Here is a 26,335-nt window from a genome sequence, read left to right as displayed (position 1 = left end):
CTTAGTAGTTGGGGGTGTGGTAGTGAGTGATGAAACTGGAGAAATTAGAAGAGGCCAAATCAAATCACAAAGGCCTTATAAACCACGTTAAGGAGTTTGTTTATCCTAAGTGTGCTGGAAAACCATTGAAAGGTTTTATGCAGTAGGAATCACATGGTCAGCTCTGGATTTCATAAAGATTACTCTGGCAGCCATCTAGAGACTGAATTAAAGAAGAGCAAGACTAGAGCTAGGGAATTAGGAGGCTGTTCAGTCTAAAGATTAGAAAACTTAGAGCAATAGAGGACATGGCATAGCATAGTAGAAAGAACACGGGCTTTGGTGTAGCTTTGGACAAATTACCCAACCTCTCTGAGCACTCCTTTTATCACACATTAGTTACTCAGTTAAATTGTAGCTATCATTATTGGGGTAACTGTTTCTAGCATTAAAAGAAAACACACACACACACACACATATATGACTAGATTTGTTCTTCCGTGTAGTTATAGTAGCTGAAACTAGGGGCATCGTATTTCAAAGGTAGATTTCAGCTTAATGCAGAGAAGAATTCTCCAACAAGTACTTTTATTGAAAAATGGGGTGGGTTCAATACGTAGATTTGTAAAAAACGGAGTGGATTGCCTTGCAATTAGCGAATGCATCACCCTTTTGTTTCTTTTGTGTCCTTCATGGGCTCCTTATTTTCTGCTTCAAGTATAAGTGTTCTTTAAAGTTCTTTCCTCAACTGACTGTTCTTATTCTGCATTTTCTCTTCTTGAGTAATCTCTGAGGTCCTTTGTTGGTCAGAATAATTAGTACTAGAAAAAGGCCACTTCAAGTGAATCCACTTAGGGCATGAAATAAAATTTCTTAGTAAATAATAAAAAAATTATTTAATTGGTCTTTGTATTGAGTAAGGAATCTAAACATTATGGAAGTAGTTTATTTTATCTTATGTTTAAGAAAGTTAGGCTATAAGTACAACTATCTATAATTTTGTAAAAATGAGGATTAAAATATGTAGTTGTTTATTATAATTTTTTAATAGTCAAATTATCCTCTTTTGTTGTTAATCCTAAACCAAGGATATTTTTCCATTGATTTTTAGAGAGAGTGGAAGGGAGGGGGAGAGACAGAGAGAGAAACATCAATGTGAGAGACACATTGATTGGTTGCCTCCTGCACATGCCCTGACCATGGTCAGGGATCAAGCCTGCAACTGAGGTAAGTGCCCTTGACTGGAATCGAACTCAGGATCATTGAGTCTGCAGGCTGATGCTCTATTCACTGAGCCAAACTGGCCAATGCAAATCATCCCCTTTTGAAGTGCCTATCTCATTAAGTGGTCTTACTCAGGCAGATCATTATTTTTTAACTAGAGGCCCGATGCATGAAATTTGTGCAAGAGTAGGCCTTCCTTCCCTGGCTGCCTGCTCTGGCTTCCCTCTGGCACCCAGGACCCGGGCTTCCCTCACAGTCCCGGCTTCGTCCGGAAGGTCGTCTGGTCCAATTAGCATATTATGCTTTTATTATTTTAGATGGTTTAGGCATGAGTCCAATTGCCATCATGAAATTCTGCTCTTTTTGGGGAAGATTTTCTTCTACAATCTGCCCCCCCTGCATTACTGAGACTGTTTCATAAATGGTCCTTGCTTTTAATCTGTTCCATTCAATAGCCATTTCTACCACCCCTAGCACCAGCTGATTTAGTTCATACCCTCATTGTCTCTTGCCTAGTACACTGTAATTGCTTCTAACTGGTCTGTCTCCAACTTTGTCTTTCTGTCACCTAGATCTGGCTGTACTACACACCTTCAAACACTTCACTGGCTTCCCAATAATGGGAATATGGTAGCAGTCCCCTAAATTCTGTGAGAATGTCATGTCATTAGATGTTATTGGGGAAAATAGTGTTTTGTATTCAATAAGTTTGGGAAATGTCTGGTTAAGAACTACTGATCTTAATTGTGATAATATTTCAAAAGCTTAGTTCAAGGCGCTAACTTACTGAGTTTCAAAAATATTTGACTGATTCTTCTCATGGTCATATTCATCTTATTTCTTAAAATTTATAACTTCTCCCAAAGCCATATTTAAAAGGAAAGGTTAAAGAAGTTAGAAAGATAAAGTACCACTTTCTGTCAAGTATATAAATTAATCTAATTTTTTCTTACTAAATTTTTCAATAAGTGGAGGGTCGAAAGATTTTCTGTATATAAGGAAATATAAGTGAGATATGCAGAGGACCTGTACCTGCTCAAGTTTATTAAGTGGAAATGAGTATAAATGAGGCAAGTATTTACAAATGCCATAGCACTAACAGGTTTCCTGTGCACTGAAGAACCAAATGTCTAGAAAACCGTGGGCCACCCACAGTCCACACTGAGATGCAGTTTAAAGTGAGTCATGCTGGAATCATTCTAATGCCTCTACCTCTAGGTTTTGGAAAAGAAATACTCTGGGTACTCTGTCAGTATAAATAGTTGGAGACTGCAAAATTAAGTGAAAAATTTATTCACAGCTTTTTAGAATTGAGATAGCTAGTGTACTAGAATTGCTCTAATTAAGATAGTTTAATAAGAGCATCTTACTTTAAAAATAAATGCTCATCTTAGGAATAGACTTTTGCAACATTAATGTTCTTCATCAGAACTGTCTTAGGCTGTTTAGAAAATTAGTGCTCTAGTTGCTTTTTAAACAACCTTAAGTGATTTTTTAAAATACCTATTCTAAATTTAAAAGTATTATGATGTAATCACTTACTGGAATAATGTGAAATGATTATTTGAAAATTCTTTTTATTAAGTAGTTCATTTGGTTTATTTTGTTCTTACAAGCAGTTGAATATTAATAAAATATTTTTATTAAGTAATTCATTCGATTTATTTTGTTTTCATAAGCAATTGAATGTTCAATTTTTTTATATAATTATTTTGAAAACTTTAAAGAGTTTAATTTTCTCACTACTGAGTTTCCTCATCCCCTCCCCTCACTTTGAAAAATCTTAATACGCTAGAGAATTTATGAGAAGCATGTCTAAAGGAAAGACCTATAAATAAATAAATGTAATTAATGAGCCTATCTGAACTAGTTAATTGTTTCTGTTGTAGACCTCATAGGTGGCACCCCTTGGTGGCTGAATGACACATCTTTTCCTTCTGCACCACCAATGAATGGCACACACAGACCGAGGAGATCAATAAGCATTGAGCGCTTTGTGGAGACATTGGTCGTGGCAGACAAAATGATGGTGTCCTATCATGGCCGCAAAGACATCGAACATTACATTTTGAGTGTAATGAATATTGTAAGTTTGATCCCTCTACATCATATTTTAATTTAATAGTTTTGTTATGTGTGTTTTTTTTTTTAACTAAGGTCATAGATTTTTATTGGGAAATAATGATTTTAAGAATTTATTCCTCTAAAATGAAAAAGACATGATTTACTAATGTTTCAGTTCCATAGAAAATGCATTTAAAGGTGATCTTATTATTTTCAGATAGTATGACTTTTTAATTAATTAGGTCATATTAAAACTTGTTTATGAGGTTTTCTTTAACTTGACACATCAGCTCATCCTCTTAATCACTGTGTTGTCATTCATCTTTAGGAGAAAATATTTCTTGAGGTAGACTTGGACCTTTCACCGAGGCATCTGGAGGGTATTGCTCTAAGTGACATGGGATGAAAGAAAACTGTTTTTATACATAGTAGCTAAATTCATGAAAAATTATTTTGCCACTCTATAAAAATATTAATCACCCTATGATTTTTGTCTGACTTTGTGTCTTTTCTTATTTTCTGGAGGTCAGGTTGCCAAACTTTACCGTGATTCCAGCATAGGAAACGTTGTGAATATTATAGTGGTCCGCTTAATTGTTCTCACAGATGATCAGGTAAGAATGAGTTAGTTTATAAATCTAAAATCTTGACAGGCTATAGAATTATGTATTATAAAATAATATATTGTATTATTGCTCCTCTTAGGAAGTTCTAGTTGAATATGATTTTCAGCACTGAGCATTTAGCAAATTTTTTAAAAAATATATTTTTATTGATTTCAGAGAGGAAGGAAGAGGGAGAGAGAGACAGAAACATCCACGATGAGAGAGAATCATGGATCGGCTGCCTCCTGCACGTCCCCCACTGGGGATTGAGCCCACAACCCGGGCATGTGCCCTTGGCCGGAATCGAACCTGGGACCTTTCGGTCCCCAGGCCGACGCTCTATCCACTGAGCCAAACCAGCTAGAGCACAATTAGCATACTTAAAGTTTCCAAGAATATACCTCTTATGTCATGTTAGAGCTATATATGTATATTAGCTGTGTGTTTCAGTATAAAAATAAACATTTGCACAACAGACCTTCTAATAGTGGTTTTGGTTGATTTTATATGCTGATAATCACACATATTCACATTATCTTAAAGCTAGAACTAGAAAGAATGTTTGTTTAATAGTACACTAAATTAGCTCTAGGTCAGATATTACAGAGATAAAAATTGGCAAGAGAGTATTCCTAGAAACCACTGCTTCTAATTATAGCCCCACTTTAGTCTTCAAAAGTTTTAACAACTGACCTTAGTAATTTGTTTGGAACATTTCTGGTATGCATGTTGTATTGCAGCCAAACTTGGAGATAAACCACCATGCAGACAAGTCCCTCAATAGCTTCTGTAAATGGCAGAAATCCATTCTCTCCCACCAAACTGATGGAAACATCATTCCAGAAAATGGGATTGCCCACCACGATAATGCGGTTCTTATGACTAGGTATGGTTTGTTGCAAGTATTTTACCTTTGATTGTTGTGTTTGATTTTGTAACTATATTTGGTTCTATCTAAAGCCTTATTTAGGCAATGAATATAGAGAAAGTAAAATGGTAATTTATTATTCACCACTGAGAAAGAATATATTACACTGTTATTGTGTTTGCATCAAATAAGAAAAAGGAAGATTTAGTTGAGATAGCAATTTAATAAATATCTTACCTTCTACTAAGGTCTGTTCATAGGGTTTAATTGGAAGCACATATTTGCTTTGTGAATTGAACATACTAAATGCAAGATTTTTAAAAGCATGAGAAAAATATGTTTTAAAACTAAAAATGTCATCACTCTTGGTTATAACATATATTAATTATTCTTAACTCCAAGTGTTAAAAGAGTGGACATCAGTAGTTACACTGTTTACTTAGATGAATGTTTATTTAATTAAAACTATTTAAATTAAGATATGTTTTACATATATATATACATACATATATATATATATATATATATATATATATATATGAAGCTTTATTATACTATATGTTGAATAGCTTGTCTCTCAGGCAAACATTATTTGATGGTAACCCAATGATTGCATCTGTTTCTTAACCAGTTTTACAAAACTGTTTTCAGATCCATTTTATTCCTTACTTTCCAACAACTCTGTGAAGTAGATATTGTTATTATTTTCCCCATGTAAGAAATGGGGAAACTGGTTCAAAATACTAAGTTGCTCAAGATCATTCAGCTAATAAGTGAACAAACAGGACTCAAACCCTGGTGTTTCTGTCTATTTTGATTATATTATGCTGTCTTGGATTTTTTATACTTGAGTTATGATTGACTAGAAGTATGCTTAAATCATTTTAAGATAAGTTTGTCTTTTGACCTCTAATCAGCATTTAATATTGAAAACAATAAATAACAAAGAACAATAAACAAAGTGGAAGCATTGTTCTATCTTAGCTAAATGCAATAAATAGCCCTTGTTATTTTGATTGTTTCTTTTAATTTGCAAGGCGGTATTTAACATATACTTCATCTGGTGTGCTCATGGCTCTACATCAAACACTATGGAGGGAGTAGAAAGACTATGGGATTAGAATCTTTAGACCCAGAGTCTTGAGTGAATTTAGCTTAAAAAAAATTTCTCTTAGAGTTGTAAAGTTTCTGAGTCTATTTTTTTAACAGTTAGACTTACTTTAATTGCCTTCATCTACCTGACATCATAAACCAGAATAATTTGTTTATGACATGCTTGTTGAATAAAAACAAAATGGCACAGTTTTATATTCATATGTGTTGATATATCAGTTTGATAAATTCTGCAATTCCTCGGCATCTTGTGATCTGGAATGATTCCCACATATATTTGAGAAGTTAAAATATTTTAGAAATTGTGCAAATATAGAAAGCTTTGTGTAAAAATATATACAGCTATCATTAATGTCAATGAAATTACTTGAGGAAAATGTCTATTAATATGGTTAGGAAAATGATTACAGATATTTACATTGGCTCCTGTATTTATATTTATAAAGCCCTACCTCATCACAAAGACAATGCCCAGTGGCTCTTGATGCTCACATTTTTATTATTGTATCAGCATTGGATTTGTAACTTTTGCATCAAATGACGGGAGTTACAGCAGCAGTGCACATTTGTGAGTATTTGAGGAGTGAAGTACATCTGGGCAGTTAGCCACCCTGTCTTTGCACTGGCTGCATTTGGCTGTCTGACTTGTTACTCTGAATTGGCCCAGATATTTTTTGATCCTCTGCAGAGACCTTTGCTTCAGTAAGAACTTTTAGTGCTTTTTTTGATGCCTGAGATTTGAACATAAAATTTTCTTTGTAAACTTGTCTTGAAATGGTCAGACCAGCACTAGAAATGATCTCAGGATTTAATAGGACAGTATTTTAGCGGGTTGATATCTCATGTCATTTTATATTGGTTATGTAGTGGAGGTTAGAAATATGTCTCTTTGGGCAGTATAGAATGGATTTGAATTGTTATTGAAGTCTCAAACTAACTTTTACTTTATTTAAAAGTCTACAAGTAATTTTGAATTATTAGGGCCACAGAGTGACTTAGCCAAAGGAGATGGCCGTCATCTCTAATATTTAGGTTTTTGTTGTTGTTGTTGTTGTTTGGAGGTTTTACCAGTGCTTATAAATGTTTGATTTGTGAAATTGAATATGTTTAAATCATACTACTACTTTTAGTAAAAGTAATTATGAGAATCCCATAGACAATTTTATAGTAATGTTGAAAACTGTTTTATGTAATTCACTTATTAACATATTCAGGGCTAGGACTCCGCCATTTAGAGGTACGATAGTGATTTATGTTTGCTTGAAATGGCGGCTCACTAGGGAGAATGTATAATGTATCTATCGAGAATTCCAAAGAAAAATTAATGGATATGTTTATCTCCACTAGGTCTAATTTTGTCCTAGGGATTTAAATGTTTTAAGCAGAAAACCATTTGGAACTATAGTTTTTTAGGTAATAATACTAGTTACTTTTGGAAAAGAGTAGAAAAGCTCAAGATGTTATCTCCTCTTAACAAATAAAATTTCATTGTTTTATTTTACTGATATAAATGTAAAATAAACTGTGTGCTGCAAAGTTATCAGATCACTGTGACTAGACAGAAAGAAACTAAAGTAAAAAAAATTTTTGTTATTTTACATGGTATCAAAAATATTGAATTAACACCAAAGAGCATATTAAAATTTTATATATATATTTAAATTTTTATATACATTTATTTTTATACATAAGTATATATATATATAAAATAAGTGTTATACATCAGCTAACTTTTTAAAAAAATATATTTTATTGATTTTTTTACAGAGAGGAAGGGAGAGGGATAGAGAGTTAGGAACATTGATGAGAGAGAAACATCGATCAGCTGCCTCCTGCACACTCCCCACTGGGGCTGTGCCCGCAACCAAGGTACATTCCCTTGACCGGAATCGAACCTGGGACCTTTCAGTCTGCAGGCCGACGCTCTATCCGCTGAGCCAAACCAGTTAGGGCTATATCAGCTAACTTTATCTAATCTTTTTAAAAATAATTGAGGTATAAAAGACAAATATACAGTTGTGTATATTTAAAGTACGCAACATGATGAATTGGTATACATATACATTTTGTGCTGATTACCATAATCAAGTTAATTAACACACTATCACCTCATAGTTACTTCGTTTCTTATTTCTTTTTGGGGGGTGAGACTGTTTAACATCTACTAATTTAGCAAAGTTCAAGTATACATACAGAATTATTAACTATAGTCACTATAGTCATACTGTGTATTAGATCCTCAGAATTTATTCATCCTATAACTAAAAGTGTGTATCCTTTGACTAACATTTCCCCCACCCCCAACCTTGGGCAACTATCATTCTATTCTCAGTTTCTATGAGGTTTTTTTTGTTTTGTTTTGTTTGTTTTGCTCTTGTTTTTTTTTTAAGATTCCACATATAAGTGAGATCAGAGAGTATTTGACTTACTCTTTTGGTGTATTTCATTTAGCATAATGCCCTTCTGGTTCATCCCTGTTGTTGCAAATGATAAGACTTTCTTCTTGTTATAACTGAATAATATTTTATTATGTATAGACTGTATATTACACATTTCTTTTTTTCCCCAGAGGTTGTCTACCACAAATGCAGTTTTTGTTTATTTTTGTTTTGTTTTTGTTAATCCTCACTCGAGGATATTTTTCCATTGATTTTTAGGGAGAGTGGAAGAGAGAGGGAAAGACAGAGAGAAACATTGATGTGAGAGAAACACATCGATTGGTTGCCTTCTACACAGGGCCTGGGCCAGGGAGGAGCCTGCAACCAAGGTACATACCCTTGACCGAAATCAAACCGGGTCCTTTGGTCTGCAGGATGACACTCTATCCATGGAGCCAAACCAACTAGGGCCACAATTGTAATTTTATTTAAATTTTATTTTTCAATTGCAGTTTATATTCAGAATTATTTTGTATTAGTTTCAGGTGAACAGCATAGTGGTTAGACAATGATATATTTTACAAAGTCTTCCCCTTGATATTTCCAGTACCCACCTGGCACAATATGTAGTTATTACAATATTATTGACTATATTTCCTATGCTATACTTTATGTCACATGACTATTTTGTGACTACCAATTAGGAGTTCTTTTGAATGAGTGTTTTGGGTTTTTTGGAATACCAGAAGTAGAATTGCTGGGTCATAAGTACACCACATGTTCTTTATCCATTCATCTGTTGATGGACACTTAGGCTGTTTTCATATCTTGGCTGTAGTGAATAGTGCTGCAATGAACTCTGAAGTGCAGACATCTCTTCCAGGTACTAATTTATTGATTTAACTTCCTCTGGATATGTTACCTGTAAGTAGGATTGCTAAATCACATGGCAGTTCTACTTTTAAATTTTTGAGGAAACTCAAAACTGCCAGCAGGGTGGTCTCCATGCATCTCCATCAGCTGAAGGTAATGTTGGGAGATGTCAGGGGTTCTCAAAGGCCCAGGCTGCAGTTGTCTGCAGCAGCAGTGAAGGTTGGTTGGACCACCTGGTCTCTTTTCCTCCCAGTGGGGTATGTGATATGCAGCTGGGGAGGAGATTCCTCTTGGTGCCCGGTCCAGCTTGCAGACACCCGTGGAGGAGTGGTGGAGCCGGGGACATAGTGCCAGTGCCTGCAGTGTGACAGCAGCTCTAGGAGCTGGTGTACAGGTTGCCCTGCAGTGGTGATGGCATGTGAAATGCAGTATGTACTAAGTGGCTATGAAGACAGAGTCTGACGCATGGGCATGCACGGAGCAGCGGCAGCATTTGGACCCACGATGCGGGCAATGGTGTTGGCTCTGGTTTGTGAGGTGCGGGCATGTGTGGAGCAGCCACGAGGCTGGCGTCTGGAGCATGGGTGAATGCAGAGCGGCCTTGGAACCGAGGTTTGGAGTGCAGGAGTCAGCGGAGCTACTGTGGCTCTGGAGTCAGCGTGCTCAGGTTTGGAAGGTGCTGGCAGCCCTCGCCCCAGGGCACCACCACAGCAGCTTCTTTCCCAGTTGTGGAGCAGTGATGGCTGTGGGCTACCTGGATGGGAAAGCAGCCAGGGTCCTCTGTGGAGCAGGCTGCTGGGGCCCATGCTGTGGAAGCTGGGGAGCCCTATGGGGTCCCCTCCTGTGGAAGCTGCAGCTGCGGAACTTGCAGCTGTGGTGAGGGCTGTTGAGGCCCTCAGGGGCACAGGATGCAGAGCAGGCCACTGAGGACCACGATGGTCTCTATTTTGTGGTTCCCGCCCTTTTTCTTTGTTCCTAGCTGTCATCAGCTATCTCCACTAAGCCGACCTCCCCAGTGATCCCTTCTGGGTAGTTATTCTCCATTTTTGCTCCATTATGTTGCTGTAGGTAGGTGCTTACTTGCACTCTAGAGCCCTCCTCCCAGGGTTCTTTTCATTTGTCGATTGCAGCCTAATTGTTTTTGTGGGGGAATGAAGGTTGGTATCTTCTGTTTCATCATCTTGCTGATGTCACTCTGCTGGCTTTACTGAATCTTAAGACTTTGCCATACCAAAGAGCCGTTTCATGTCACTTTCTAAAGTGATGTATGAATACTTCTCTATGGTATATCAACTAACTGACATTGTAGCTCTGAATACCAGAGTTAGTGCCATAATGTATACATCTATGGAAATATCGCCATATGAAATAAATAAACACTAATGGTGGAATAATGAAACCGATCTTTTATTTTTGTGATTTTTTTTTAGTTGAAATATCAGTAGCAGTAACATACTGATTGCTTATATAGAGTAGATTTATTTAAATATCTCATGATTATTAGTGTTTACCTAAATCATCTTGATAATAACTTTAAAAAAAATGGAATGTGCATGAGTGTGTGTGTGGGGGGGAGGTTGGGGGTTAATGGGGGGGATGAGGACACATTTGTAATACCTTAACTAACAATAATAAAAAAAAATGGAATGTGACACTGTATAACTAGGTCAAGAAATGATTAATATTTTTGTACTTGAAACTCTGGAAACAGAATTTAAGAAGATAAAATAGGACTGTATGTATACACTTAAAATGTTACACTTGATACAAAACTCAGATTATCCTTTGTATTGAGAAACTAAATTAATAGCTATTTAGGAATAAAAATTTGCTATTTGACAGATTATTTTAAAACTGTTTATATTTCCTCATGAATTCAGGAAATATCCTCCACAAATTTAAAGTTAAGCCAATTTTAAAATTTATTTTTGTGCAAAAATATTAAAGAAATCCATTGTAGTCTGAAAATCACTAGGAATTTAATAGCATAAAGTGTACTTGCACCAATGTTGAGCAATTAACATGAACACACTAATGCATACATTTCCTGGCTTTGTCTACTATCTAGCATTGGAATAATGTTTTCTATTTTTATGATAGTAATATATAATAGTATATATTTCAGATAGGAATTATAACCTAAATTCTTTTTTTGTAATAGCTTTATTGAGATAAAACTCACAGGCCATACAAATTACTCAAATTAAAGTACACTATTCAATGGAAGTTAGTGTATTCACAGAGTTGTGCACCCATCAACATAATTAATTTTAGAACATTTTCATCATTCCCAAAGGAAGTCATCCCCATTCCCTTCCTCTACCCCACCCTAGCTCCAGTTTTAGCCAATCACTAATTTACTTTTTGTCTCTATAGGTTTGCCTAATCTAGACTTTTCGTATGAATGGGATATGTAATATGCAGACTTTTGTGACTGGCTTCTTTGCATAGTGTTTTCAAGGTTCATTCAGGTTGTAGCATATACCAGAACTTCATTCCTTTTATTAGCCTAAATTCTTGAAAATTCAAGATACAAATCTTTAAGAAATTTATATGTTAATAGGATACTCTGCCATAATTATATTGCCCTTTCAGTTTTTCATTAATAAAATACATAGGACCTATAACTACATCTCAAAATACAGAAGCAAAAATTGCATACCAACTTACATAATTTAGTCATTTAATTAAAATGAGCATATTTATCCTCTTAAGAGATCATGACTATTTGCTTTGATGCTGCTGGAATTTAAAGGGATTATACTTTCCAAAGTGAACTAATGTTTTTAGATGGGAGATTAAAAATAACTATAAAAAATGGTTTTTTTTAAAAACTTGGCCTGTAATGTATAGATTTAAACAAGTTTTCTTTTTTTTTTTTAAATATCAGAATTATAGATTGGCTTCATGATTACATATTAAAACAAAGGAAAAGAAAATTAAATGTGGTACATTGACATTTATTTGGTATGCATTTATGGTTGTTTTTTTTAATCGTTAAGGAAATGCCAGTTAAAATTTTTATGAGCTATTACTAAGTTTTTAAGACTATGCTAGGTTTACAGGCCACAGAGGAATCTTGAATTCAGATTGTGGATGAATTCATTTTGGTATTTGGACATTGTGAAGAATTTATTATTCTCTTACCACTCTGGCTCTGTCATTCTTAACCATTACCCTCACTCTTTTTTTTTTTTTAAATTGTTTTATTGCTTAAAGTATTACAAAGAGTATTACATATGTCTCCTTTTTTTTCCCCCCGCCCTTGACAATCCCCTGGCCTCCCTTACCCCCAGTGTCTTGTGTCCATTGGTTATGCTTATATGCATGCATACAAGTCCTTCGGTTGATCTCTTCTTTTTTGTTTTCTTTTCGCTTGGTCACTGGCTCCATCTAGATGTATTTATCTAGATGTTTCCATTCCAATCTATGATCATGACAGACTTGGGCACCATAATTTCTTGTCTTATCTAGGATACTTTTAAGAGTGAAAGAGAGTACCATTGACATGATATCTATACAACAGGTACAAACTAGAACCAGGTAAAACAGAATTATGATCATCCCAGGCATTACCTATGTTTGCTTGTTAAACTTTAATTACAAATGGGAATAAGAAAATACTTTAGTGCCTAAGGTTGAGTAAATGCATGCGATTTAGTAAATATGTTTGTACACACCTTAAAATTGTGCTTTGTTTCTAACAGCATCATTAAATAGTTAAATCAAAGAAGGATGTGTGGTAATAAACACTTAACTTTGAGGAATAAGTTTAGTATTTATAATGGTTTTATGAGTGTGTTTATGCAGTTGCTTATTATATGACAAATATGTAATTGCTTTACATACATTTGATCATTATAACCTCACTAGAGGCCCAGTGCATGGATTCATGCACCAGTGGGGTCCCTCGGCCTGGCCTGCGGGGATTGGGCTGAAACTGGCTCACCGACATCCCCTGAGGGGTCCCAGATTGGGAGAGGGTGCAGGTCAGGCCAAGGGATCCCACTGGTGCATGATAGGGGCCGAGGAGAGACAGTGGGAGGGCTCCATTGCGTGTCCGTGTCCGGCCTGTCTCACCCAGTCCCCATCAATCAGACCCCAGCAGCAAGCTAACCTACCTGTTGGAGCGTCTGCCCCTGGTGGTCAGTGTACATCATAGCGACTGGTCGAACAGTCGAACGAACGGTCAGATACTTAGCATATTAGGCTTTTATTATATAGGATAATAACTTTATGAGATTAGTTCCGTTACTATCTCCTTTTTTTTGATGAGGAAACTGAGGTTCTGGGGAATTAAATGATTGACAAAATCACACATTAATTAGAAGACCTAGGATTTAAACAAACCATGCAGTTTGTCTCTAGAGTCTCTTTAGAGGAATTATAGGGGTGTTCAATTATGGCTACATTAATAATATTGGTCACTGTGGCAGGCAGACTTCTAAGATGGCCCCCAATGATCTCTCTCCTGGTGTTCCTTACTTTATGTAATCTACTTCTGTTGAGTTTGGGCTGGATCTAGTGAACTGACCTCTTAACAATGAAGATTCTCCCCACCTGTAAACAAGGAGTAGCTCTTTATTTACGTCTCTAATTTTACTCAGCCCTATTTTGTGGATTTCTGACCTTTTGTTATTTTTTTGTTATTGTACATAGTATTGTTTTTGAAATTTTATTTTATAATTGTTCATCACTAGTATATAAAAAAACAGTTTTTTATCCTGCAACCTTGCTAAGTTCATTTATTAATTTTAGTAGCTTTTTAAAAGATTCCAATGGATTTTCTACAAAGATGACCATGTTTCCTGATATTAAAGATAGTTTTACTTTTTTTCATTCTGAAGTTATTTATTTTTGGCCTTATTTAACTGGCTAGAATGTCTAGTACAGTGGTTCTCAACCTTCTGGCCCTTTAAATACAGTTCCTCATGTTGTGACCCGACCATAAAATTATTTTTGTTGCTACTTCATAACTGTAATGTTGCTACTGTTATGAATCGTAATGTAAATATCTGATATGCAGGATGGTCTTAGGCGACTCCTGTGAAAGGGTCCTTTGACCGCCAGAGGGGTCGCGACCCACAAGTTGAGAACCGCTGGTCTAGGACAATGTGGAATAAAGATGGTGATAGCAGATATCCTTGTCTTGTTCTTGATCTTAGTGGGAAAGCATGCCATCTTTCAAGATTAAGTGTGATGTTTCCTGTGGAGTATTTGTAGATGCTTTTTATCAGGCTGACGAAGTTCTCTTCTATTCCTAGTTTGCTGAGTCTGTATGAGGAATGGCTGTTGACTTTTGTCAAATGTTTTTTCTGCATCTATTGAGATGATCATATGGTTTTTCTTTTGTTAGTTTACTAATACAGTGAATTGCCTTGATTGATTTAGAATGTTATACCAACCTGTTATACCAACCTTGCATTCTTGGATTTGGTCATGATGTGTTTCCTTTTAGTATATTGTTAGATATGATTTGCCAAAATTTTGTTTATATCTTTTTCAATTTACTTTTATGAGGGATAGTGCTCTGTAGTTTTCTTATAATGTCTTTGTCTGGTTTTGGCATTACGGTAATGTTGATCTCACAGAATGAGTTGAAGAATATTTCCTCCTTTTCAATTTTCTGCAAAGGCTCATGTAGAATCAGTGTTATTCCTTCCACAAATGTTTTATAGAATTCACAAATGAAGACATCTGGGCCTGAAGTTTTCTTTGTGGGATGATTTTTAACTATCAATTCAAATTCTTTATTGCATTTATATAAAAAGTTAAAGATGAACATTTAACTTCATATAAAATCAAATAGTCATTCTGAGGAGTATATTAATTATTCAAGTACTTATTCAATAGATATTGTTGCATAGTGGAAAGTTGGTGTTAGAGTCAATTCTTTTCCCATCTATATCACTATTATCTATAATAATAAAAGCATAATATGCTAATTAGACCAGACATCCTTCCGGTTGAAGCCAGGGCTGTGAGGGAAGCCCGGGTCCCGGGTGCCTGCTGGTGGCTGGAGGGAAGGAAGGCCTACTCTTGCACAAATTTCGTGCATTGGGTCTATATATATATATATATATATATATATATATATATATATATATATATAAATAACTTTAAGCACCATTTATATCCAAATATACATCTGTAGCCCTGTCCCCTCTTCTAAACTCTATATTTGTACATTGAGTTGTCTAATTGACATCTCCATGCATCTCAAACTTAATATGCCACCAACCAAATTCCCAATCTCTCTTTTAAACTTGCTTTCTACAGCTTTTCTCTTTTTAGAGGTTCTCTTTATGGCAATTACAGTATTTTTGCCTGTTATACAAAAAGGCAAAAGAGGAAATTAAGGAAATTAATCTGAAGAAATTAATAACTTATTTTTGGGAAGTTTATATATATAGATTTTTCAAAAGCTTTTCTTCTGTTTCTTTGCTTTACATTGATATTTTTTGTTTGATAATCTCCCATATCTTTGGTCCTATCTCCTGATGGTTAGTTTACATATTACATGAGCTAAATTAACAAGCCATATGTCCTAAAAACACTATTGAGTGAGAAGAAGATGAATTACAAATCTTGCAAATTATGCCAAGTATTTAGGGGATCTTGCCTACTAGTCCATTTCTCTTGAGTTCTGGATTTTAACTTTTCAGATAGGTTTGGGGACCTGAAAGATCCACTTAAAATGGTACAATAACTTTTCAGAAGTTAATTAAAAGAATAAATTGTTTTTCTATTTTATTGATAAATGGAAAGCAAAGACTAAGAGATTTATATAGGGCTGTATAAGCTTCAGTGGAAAGTCTGGAAAAAGGAATAGGAAAGCTATTAAAAATAATTTTGAGGCATATAAAAATGTTCTCCTCCAAGAAATACCATAAGAGCTGCATTTATATTCATTCATCGAGACCTTCAATGTAATGTGCTGTGGTAACACCTTATTTACTGAGTGCTTACTATGTGTAAGTTGTTGGGATCATATAACAGTGAAGACAGATACAAGTTTAAGTCCCTAGCTTTCACTCTAGAGAGAGAAATAGATTACTAAAAAACGCAAAGAAATACATAATTTTAATGTGTGATACGTATATAGGGTAGAAAGTCTCTCTGATAAAGTAACTTTATTTAAAAGCTCTGAAGGATGAGCAGTCAGCCATATTGGAGGAGGAGGCATGTGTTTTAAGCATAGGAAACAGCAGTGCAAATAATAAATACTAGTAAGTACTAGTAAATGAGGTGGGAAAGAGTTTGGCTTATATGAGAATATTTGCTACAAGTCCATACACATGCACTCTTTTTCTTGGTTTATTTTTACTTTTTCTTTGAGGTGCCTTGGCTAGCTGTTCATATGGACAAACTGCTCATTGGGAGCCTTATTTACATTGGTGAGGGCTTGTTGATGGAGGATTTCCTTTTGGGAGATTGGCTGATGGTTGGCTTTTTTTTCTGGGGAAGCAAATATGTCAGTGTCATTGGATCTTTTAAGTGAGACCATCAGTTTCTCCAGAAAATAACCCAACAGTTTTTTACCCAATTGTAAGTGTTCTTAAAGCCAGATGGTTTCAGTTAAACTTACTGCTACTCTTGTCAAAGTTGGGCTTCACCTTTGCCTTTCACTGGTTAAGGTGTCCTCGAAACTGAACCTCTTTAGTTTCCTTTCTTCAGAGAACAAAACTGGAGGTTGGATGTGGAGGGGGGCGTTTTCTAGTTTTGAAGGAATAGGTCTAATCTTTTGTATACAGATTTTGAACTAATTCTTGTTTCAGCTTCATGCCTCAGCCCTTTCAAAGGTGGTTAATTCTTTTTTAAATTGAATTTATTGGGGTAACATCAGTTAATAAAATTATATAGGTTTCAGGGGTACAATTCTATAAGGTGATTAATTCTTAATTTTTCATCTCCTTTTAGCCAAGATAATTTTAAGTTACTTAAATTAATCCTGCCTTCATTCAGAAACACAGAGTTAATGTTGATAATGATACTTGAAGTTATCTATTATAGCGATAGTTGAAGTTATCAACTGATATTTATAATGAAATATGTGAAATACATGAAATTTTGTTATACTTAAGACAAATTACTAACTATAATCTTGTGACTTCATGTAATGCACTGTGGTAACACCTTAATTATTGATTGGCAGCTGATAGAATACCTAATTTTTAAAAATACTACCTATAAAATAAGACATGATTGGAGTATATAGTACATAATAGTTTCTAATTTTGTTTATACAAACTTTTGATTATTCAGACAGAATTATGCACTTTCTATGTTAAATGTATTACCAGTTTTCTATTTTATTGGTTTAAACAAACATGTCCAATTTAATGATTTAATTTTTATCTTGTTCTGTTACTTAGGGTTGCTTAATTCTGACTAGTCATTCAGTAGTATGGCAGTAAATGATATTTTATATCCAGTAAACTTATTTCTAATTTCATGTTCACTTTATTTTTCTCTTTTCCCATGGAAGTTCCTCACTTCTTCAGGTTTTTCTTTAGTATTTTGGGTAGGAAAAAGGCTTTGATTTCCTCCTTTTCGTGCACCTGTCAGTTCAGAATAGATAGTGCTTGCCCTTGGGACTCCTCCCACCTAAACTCTCTAGAAGTCATCAGGATGGCCAGATAGCATGGTCCTTTGCTGCGTAGCTGGGTCCTTAGGAAAATTCAAATGTGTAAAATGGGTTGCTTCATAGTTTCCAGAAATAAGTAAGCATGCTGTATACCTGACGCGGGTGCAGCATGTGAATGAGGGGGATCATGTTGGTGCTTAGCAGGCGAGCACTCCTTGAAGCCCTTTAAATCTGCTCGGCCTTTTCTCCTTTGGCATGTAAGTACTTTTAATTTTCCATAGAGTTGGAGAAGAATAATGACTATATTCCTGAGTCTGAATGTTTATTAAATGAAAGATGACTAAAAATAGCAACACTTCCTTAGTGTGTGAGAAGAGGCAGCAGTTGAAACTATTTTCAAATCATGGTTTTTGAAGTGAACCTGTTATATGACTTCTCCTTTTCCATAAACAGTGCCTTATAGGAAGAGACGTTTGTAATGAAACTTTTTGTATTAACTTAATTGTGATTGGAATTTTGATCAGATATGTTTTCTTACTTTTAAAAACTTACCCCCTTTCTTTCTAGAAGTATAGCTTTAAATTAAGGAAAAAAAAATTTCCCTCCAATATTGTTCTGAGTCATGCTGGCAGTTTGACTTATACCTGCATTTATCAGAATTTGGTTACCTATCTACTGTTATTTTAAACTTTGAGTTTCTTTGTATCCAAGAAAATATTTGTGCTGTCAGTAAGCTCTTCTTTCCACCACTGTTGTGTTTGTGCTTTTTGTAAGCCAGTTTTTTTCTGCCACATCGTAATCAGTCCCATTTTTAGGGAACAAACAGTGCACTTATAGCGGAAACTAAAACATAGCTTTTTCCTTTTGGGCTGAGGGTTTTTATTTTGGTAGCAATTTTGTATAGATACAGTCCACACACCGTACAGTCCATCCATTTAAAGCACACAATTCAGTGATTTTTGGTATATTCAGAGGTGTGCAGCCATCACCAAAATGTATTGATTGAATTGTTTGCTTATTTGTTTTTGTTATTCTTTCCTCCCCTCTACAAACTTCGTTTTTACTCTTTTAATGGTTATTTTTTTAAATATATTTTTTATTGTTGATAGTATTACAGATATCTCCCATTTCTCCTCCCCGCCCCCCCCCCCCCTTTACCCGCCCTCCTCCCAGGCCCTAGGTCTTCCCTACTCTATTGCCCTGTTATTGGTTATTCTTAACATTTTATTAAGGATACTTAAAAAGTAAAGTTAATCAGTATTATACTTTCATGACCAAATCAAGCACATTAAAACCTGTATTGCTACTCCTCTCGACTTCTCTGGTATTGTGTTCTGCATTTTATTTCTAATTCTTTTTAACTTCACAAACTAGACACCACCACCACCATCACACAATCTCTACTGCTGCTATCATAATCATTGCAATTTTTGTTAAGATGTGTGAAGTTAGCATGATTGTCATTGTTTCTGTGATTTATCTTTCTAGCTGTTTTCAAGTTCTCTGTGTCTGCCATTTCTCTTAAGGAATATATTTCTCAGATTTATCTTGCTTAATTTGTGGATTAATACCTGTCATCAATGTGGAAGTTTATCAGGCATTAGATTTTCAAAAATAGGCTCTCTTGAACTCTTCCTATTCTCTCCTGGATCTCTTTAGATGTATGTTTGTTTGACCTTATTTCGCCTCATGTCCTTATCTTTTTTTAAAAAAAATTTATAATCACAATTACTTGTCACTCTATGTTGAAGTCTGGGAAATTTTTTCATATCCACAAATCCTAACTCTCTCTTCTGTTGTGAATAATCTGCCATTTAACTCATTCACTGAGCTTTTGTTTTAAAATTATACATTTTTAGATGCTCTGTTTTTTTCTCAAGTGTCCCTAGCTTTTTATATACATACTAGAGGCCCAATGCATGAAATTCGTGCAAGAGTAGGCATTCCTTCTCCCAGCTGCCGGCACTGGCTTCTCTCTGGCACGCGAGACCAGGCTTCCCTCACAGCCCTGGCTTTGGACGTTTGGTCTAATTAGCATATTATGCTTTTATTATTATAGATAAATATATGTTTATTGATTTCAGAGAGGAGGGGAGACAAGAGAGATAGAAACATCAATGATGAGAGAGAATCATTGATTGGCTACCTCCTGCATGCCCCTTACTGGGGATCGAACCCACAACCTGGGTATGTGCCCTTGACTGGAATTGAACCTGGGACCCTTCGGTCTGCAGGTTGGTGCTCTAGCCACTAAGCCAAACCAGTTGGGGCCCCATCTGTTTTTGATATCTCTTTTTCTTTGTTTTTAAAATATTTTATTCCATTTTTTGTTTATTTTTTACATTTTAAATCTACTTTAATTTTCTTCATGTGTCTGTTTGCCCTAATTGAACTCCTGTAGTAAATGTGCCTTTCTTCTGTTAGGTGTGTTTATTTTTTATTTAATCATCAGATGGTGTTTTTGGAAGATGTAAATAATGAATTAATCTGGTTAGAGACAGACATTTAGTTTGATTTGTTTTCCGTAGTTTAGCAGTTAGTATATATCTGTTAATTGAATTATTATAATAGACTCCTGGTATAGTGGAGGCAAAGGAAATTACAATTGTTTAATGAAGTAATAAGACTAATCTAAAACACCAGTAAATAACAATTTTCAATGACCATTAAACTTGTGAAATGAGTATTTTTTTATTCATATTAATTTTTTTCTCTAATGTGCAAGAAAAGGACATATTTTTATTGTAAGATGACTTTTACCTTATGACATCAAATTAAAAATGCAATTTTTTGTGTGAGTAGACATGGAAGACATTAGATGAAAATATCCTTTAGAGATAAAGAGGAATACTGCTTTATATAATACAGGGGTCCTCAATCTACGGCCCGCGGGCCACATGCAAATACAAATATTGTATTGTTCCTGTTTTGTTTTTTTACTTCAAAATAAGATATGTGCAGTGTGCATAGGAATTTGTTCATAGTTTTTTTTTAAACTATAGTCGGGCCCTCCAACGGTCTGAGGGACAGCGAACTGGCCCCCTGTTTAAAAAGTTTGAGGACCCCTGATATAATATAACTGGACAATTAGGAGTGATAAATAATATTGCTTATTTTAAATATTAATCTTCTTTTACAAATGAATGTTTATAGATAATAGTCCAAAAAGTTTATAAAAAATAATTCCTGCAGTGCTTGCTATTGGAAATGTTTCTGGAAAACCTGAGTAATACATTGCCTTACTGAAGAAAATTGCCTGGGAAAATGTGACTGACAGCTTATGTTAAGGTTTGCAATCTTGCATAGGTATCATGCCAAGTTTTCATTTATTCACTTTCCTGAAAGTGCAAAGAGACTTAGAAAAATATAGGCCTACCACAGAGTTCCTTTAGAGAAACCATTGTCATATGAGAGGATGTCCCACTGAGCTGCCTATAGTTGTTGTCACTGATCCTTTAAGGGGATATGGAGACCTGTTGTTAGGTTTTATAAGGTTATTTTAAGATGCTACAAATTGATCAAAAAGACAAATTTTTCCTTTGGTGCTACAGAGAAGTAAATGTAATTTCACAAACTTTGATTTTTTTATGTGTAGGTTAAGGCTGTTCATTAGAACACTACTAAGCAAGTTATAAAGGTTTGCAAAAATTTGATATCCATAAAATTAAGCAGTATATAGAGTGATGAGATACACATGATTAGGAAATTATAAATTAATCTTAAACATTTTCAGTTACAAAGAGTGAGGTTTTTCAGAAAAATACTTTATCGGTATTATTTAAATTAATCATGGTCTTCAGAGTCTTCACTTGTTGGTTTTAAGTTTCATTTATTTTGTTATTTGATATATGTTTTTTGCATGAATAATTTTTTGTTTTTTTTGACCTGTAATATTCCAATCACTGAAATATCATATATCTCAAATATGAGTCTTCTGTAATCTTATTGCTAAATTGGGTGTATATAGTATACCCTCTTCTCTAAATTTATTTGGGTAGGAATATATTATTGTTGATATGTGTCTGCGAAAGTGTAACATGTGAATAACTTGCAACATGTCAAAGAAAGAGTAATAAGATTATTGCCTTAAAATACTTAGAGAGCATTTTTTTATGATATGTAATCAAGTGTATATGATTCAATAATATGTGTGTGTGTGTGCTCGCGTGCATGCGTGCTTGCACCGAAAAAGTACTTGCGTATGACTTTACAAGCCTAATCCACTCTTTCAAGTACTAACTTTATTGATAGGTGGGACTCTGTTTTGGTGTTTGTCATTCTAATATCACAGTTTAACTTCCTGTTTCTTAAAAGCTTTTAATATTTGATATTCCTGTTTTCACTTTTAAAAATATATATTCTCTCATAATATATCACATCTTGATCATTTCCTTGTTTTTATCATTTTCCTGTGTTTGTTTGGGCAAGTTACTTGTTTGCACTTAATTTTCCTCACCTTTAAAATGGGGATTACAATAATGAGCTACCTCATAGAATGATTGTGAAGAGTAATAATTTTTGGAAGTATCTTAGAATGCCCTTGAGAAGGCTTAAAGAGATGGTTCCAGTACTGTATAGGAGGTAGTGTCCTTGGACAGGAGCCTGGGTAATTAATTCATAGTAGTAGGAGGAGAGGCTGAGTACATGCATCAGACTATAGTTGGTCAGATTTGGTGTGGGAGCATCTGGAAGTTTTCTTTTGATTGATTCTACTTTCTCACTGAAGTAAGAAACAAGTAAATGAGGAGGAGGAGGTAAATTGAAGATTGAGGAGAGGAGAAGTGTGAGATAATCATTGATGAATATGAGAATGGCTAGTGAAGTGTAGTGGCATTCTTGGGAATTACCAAGGGCTTACTTGAGGTTACTTCTTGAAATTAAAGTGTAGTCATGGTTATGTTTTTTCTTCAGTCACATTTAACTGGTTGGGGGCAGGTGTAGGGTAGGTGTAGATTTGGATTTTCCTAGGATTGGGGTTTTTGCATGTGGGTACATAGGAGGGAGAGAAGGGAAAGGGACATTGAGGGGACATGCAACAGGGTGATGATAATGTTGACTATGGTATCTAAGCCTAGTAGTAAAGAGGGAAATAATTACATGAAGGTGGGGAGGAACAGTGAAGAGTGGTAAGAAACTGAGAAGACAGGAGATGGCGGTCAGAGAGTTGAATGCTTGAAGTGAGTACTGACAAGGTCTTAGTTATGATCATGGGAGTAGGTGGCTGAGACAGAGGGAGGACAAGATGACTGTAATTTAGGATGTTAAGTAAATGAGAGGCCAGGGTATGAGGATGATATTGAAATCATTGAGCGTTCTGACAAGTGATATTTGGAGACAGAGAAAGGGAGGGAGGCAGGAAGGGATGGAAAATGAAGAAAGAGTGGAGAGGAAAGAATGCTGGGAAGTGACCTGGAAACAAATCATTTTGTTAAGTACTGCAGTGATTACAGAAAAGTGTAAGATGTAAGGATCTAGGGCAATGAATTTTTATATTAAAAAATACCTGAGGAAAAATGAAGAACTGAGGTTGTCTTTGAGAAGAATATAATAAGGGTTGATTTAAATTTTTTAAAGTACCCAAGTGATGTTTGAGTGTAGGATACTGAGCAGTTATTTTCTATTTTTCCAGAGGTTGGAATATGTGTTCATGCCTGATTACTTTAACTCTGCTCTAATGCACAGACATGATATCTTTAAGAAATCAGAAAAATAGCATGTATTTTTTTCTTTTTTTATATCAAGAGGAGATTTTAAGCAAATTGCTGTTCAATATTTCTCCCATCAGAAGAAAATAAAGAAAATAGTTCCTATGAAAGTCGATGAAAGATTAAGATTTTCCTATGAAAAAGGTATTATTCTATTCTTTATGTTTGAACATATTAGAAGTTATCTAATGAATTAATTGGTAAAGACTGTGGATTATGGTGGAGAGAAGTTAAAAAGTGCTGTTTTTGAAACACCTTCCAAACTAATTTGAAAGTTCTTATTGAGTGGAGAACATTTTTGTGAAGATACCACAAGGAGTGGAGTTATATTAGGTGAGTAACTCTTTTAGGTTATCCATAGCCAGAGTTTGATTCTCTTAGAAATCCTTTTTTATCTTGCAATTTACACACATAGGCCAAGTACTGGCAACATACTGAAAAGCTTGAAAGAACCTGACCCACGGTGAAGCCGGGACTTTGAAGGTGCAGGGCATTCATATGCTTTGGTCTTTCGTTGTTAGGAAGTACTACCTTCATCTTTTTTTTTTTTTTTTTTTTTAATATTTTTTATTGATTAAGATATTACATATGTGTACCCTCTACCCCCCCCTCTCCCCGCTCACCCCCTCACCCCCCCGTTGTCCGTGTCCATTGGTTAGGCCTATATGCTTGCATATAAGTCCTTTGGTTGATCTTTCCCCCTTGCCCCCACCCTCCCCTACCTTCCCTCCAAGGCCCGACAGTCCAATCAATGCCTCTCCGTCTCTGGATCAGTCCTTGTTCATCAGTTTATGTTGTTCATTATATTCCACAAATAAGTGAGATCTTGTGGTATTTATCCGCTCTCCAGTTCCATCGATGCTGTGGCAAATGGTAAGAGTTCCTTTTTCTTCTTCCTCTTCTTAAAGAATACCTTTCAGCATTTCATATAATGCTGGTTTGGTGGTGATGAACTCCTTTAGCTTTTTCTTATCCGTGAAGCTCTTTATCTGACCTTCCATTCTGAATGATAGCTTTGCTGGATAAAGTAATCTTGGTTGCAGGTTCTTGCTATTCATCTCTTTGAATATTTCTTGCCACTCTCTTCTGGCCTGCATGGTTTCTGTTGAGAAATCAGCTGACAGTCGGATGGGTACTCCCTTGTAGGTAACTGACTGTCTTTCTCTTGCTGCTTTTAAGATTCTCTCTTTATCTTTTGCTCTTGGCATTTTAATTATGATGTGTCTTGGTGTGGTCCTCTTTGGATTCCTTTTGTTTGGGGTTCTCTGCGCTTCCTGGACTTGTAAGTCCATTTCTTTCACCAGGTGGGGGAAGTTTTCTGTCATTATTTCTTCAAAAAGGTTTTCAATATCTTGCCCTCTCTCTCCTTCTGGTACCCCTATAATTCTGATGTTGGTACGCTTGAAGTTGTCCCAGAGGTTCCTTACACTATCTTCATATTTTTTTGAATCTCTTTTCTTTTTTCTTTTTCGGTTGGGTATTTTTTGTTTCTTTGCATTTCAAATCTTTGACTTGATTCTTGGGATCCTCTTGTCTGCTGTTGGAGCTCTGTAAAGTATTCTTTATTTCAGTCAGTGTATGCATAATTTCTAATTGGTCCTTTTTCATGACCTCCATGGTCTCACCATACTCCTTGAGGGATTCATTAAATTTATCGGCGGTTTCCATAAAATTCTTGACAAACCTTATAAACGTGGCCTTGAACTCTATATCCAGTCGTCTGCCCTCCTCCGTTTCTGCCAATTGTGACCTGTTTCTTTGTCTCCGCATTTTGGCTGCTTCCCTGTGTTGATAGAGTGGCCTGCGCGCCAGGTGTCCTGTAGGGCCCAGTGGCTCAGCCTCCCCAGTTACCTGGGGTGGACACTCTTGGTGCACTCTTGGTGCCTCGCTTGTTGTAGGATCACTGGGAGGAATTGACCTCCAGGCCAATTGGCTGTGGGAAGCAGCTGTGTCTGAAGTGGGAGAATGGACCCCCTCTGACCACTGGGTACAGTGGCTCCTGGATCTAAGGAGGTGCTAATTCCGCCCCTGCCTGAGGCCACACAGCAGGAACTACGAAGAGGCTCAGCTGTGAAGCAATGCAAGCCGCTGCGGGGCCTTGGGCCTTCTCTTGGAAGTTCCGGGTCTGGCTGGCCTGGCTGCAGTTAGGTAATTATCAGGTTGCAAAGTTCTGGGGCATTCACATGCAAAAGCCTCTGCCGCAGCCCGGGTGGGGCGGGGTCTCAGGGAGTCAAAAGGGCGGGGAAAGAAGCTATGGCTGATTCTCCGCGCCCAGAGTCGCGCGTCTCAGTGTCCCGGCAATGGCTGCAAGCACCTCCGAGGGAAATCTGCCCCCCAAGTTCGCCCGCTGCCGCCTGAGAGAGCAGCCTCTGCCCGTATGAGTCCTGGGTCCCCAGAGACTTCCCAGAACCGGAGATCAGAGCAGTCGGGAGCTTGTGATTCAAAAAGACAGCTGCGTCCTCAGGTGCCACCCCCTTTCCGCGCGCGCGAGCCGCCGCCGTACCTCTGCACTCAGCCTCCGCAGCTCCTCTGACTCTCAGCGTGCTTTTCTTTTCTTCTAGTTGTAGAAATTACACTCAGCCAGCCTTCCTGTTGTTTTGGACGATGTTTGCTCCGTCCTTTGGGATAATTTTCAATTGTTGTGTGGGGCGACTATTTCCCGGTGTTTATCTATGCCGCCATCTTAGTTTCTCTACCTTTATCTTTTTAAACATCTCTTTGTAGAAGTTTAGTATCAAAGGGCTCTTAAAAATTGCCTTGCCCAATTTTTCATTTTACTGCGGAGGAACTAGGCTAATGCAAGGGATTAGCATCTAATCAAAGTATTTAGACATTATGAAATAAAAAGGTATGTATGATCTTATGGAACCAAAGTAGTTTTTCAAATTCATATAAGGACCTTCTGAAAAAAAAAATTGTCCAGATTTCCCAGAAATAGA

General features: G+C 36.0%; 1 protein-coding gene across 1 annotated transcript in view; it reads left to right on the top strand.

Annotated features, from left to right (window-relative positions):
• The window catches only part of ADAMTS6 (ADAM metallopeptidase with thrombospondin type 1 motif 6), a gene marked incomplete at its 5' end in the record, with an annotated part of 219,642 nt that overhangs the window by 13,551 nt on the left and 179,756 nt on the right, over nucleotides 1-26,335 (top strand). Inside the window, 3 exons of the mRNA XM_081090221.1 lie at nucleotides 3,093-3,289; nucleotides 3,798-3,881; nucleotides 4,613-4,758. Of these exons, the coding sequence (XP_080946347.1) occupies nucleotides 3,093-3,289; nucleotides 3,798-3,881; nucleotides 4,613-4,758 (427 nt within the window). The remainder of the gene's footprint in view (nucleotides 1-3,092; nucleotides 3,290-3,797; nucleotides 3,882-4,612; nucleotides 4,759-26,335) is intronic.

This window comes from Myotis nattereri (genome assembly GCF_964212035.1).
Source record: "Myotis nattereri genome assembly, chromosome: 4".
NCBI lineage: Eukaryota > Metazoa > Chordata > Mammalia > Chiroptera > Vespertilionidae > Myotis > Myotis nattereri.
The sequence above is the reverse complement of the archived record's forward strand: the minus strand, read 5'-3'. Positions and strand labels throughout refer to the sequence as shown.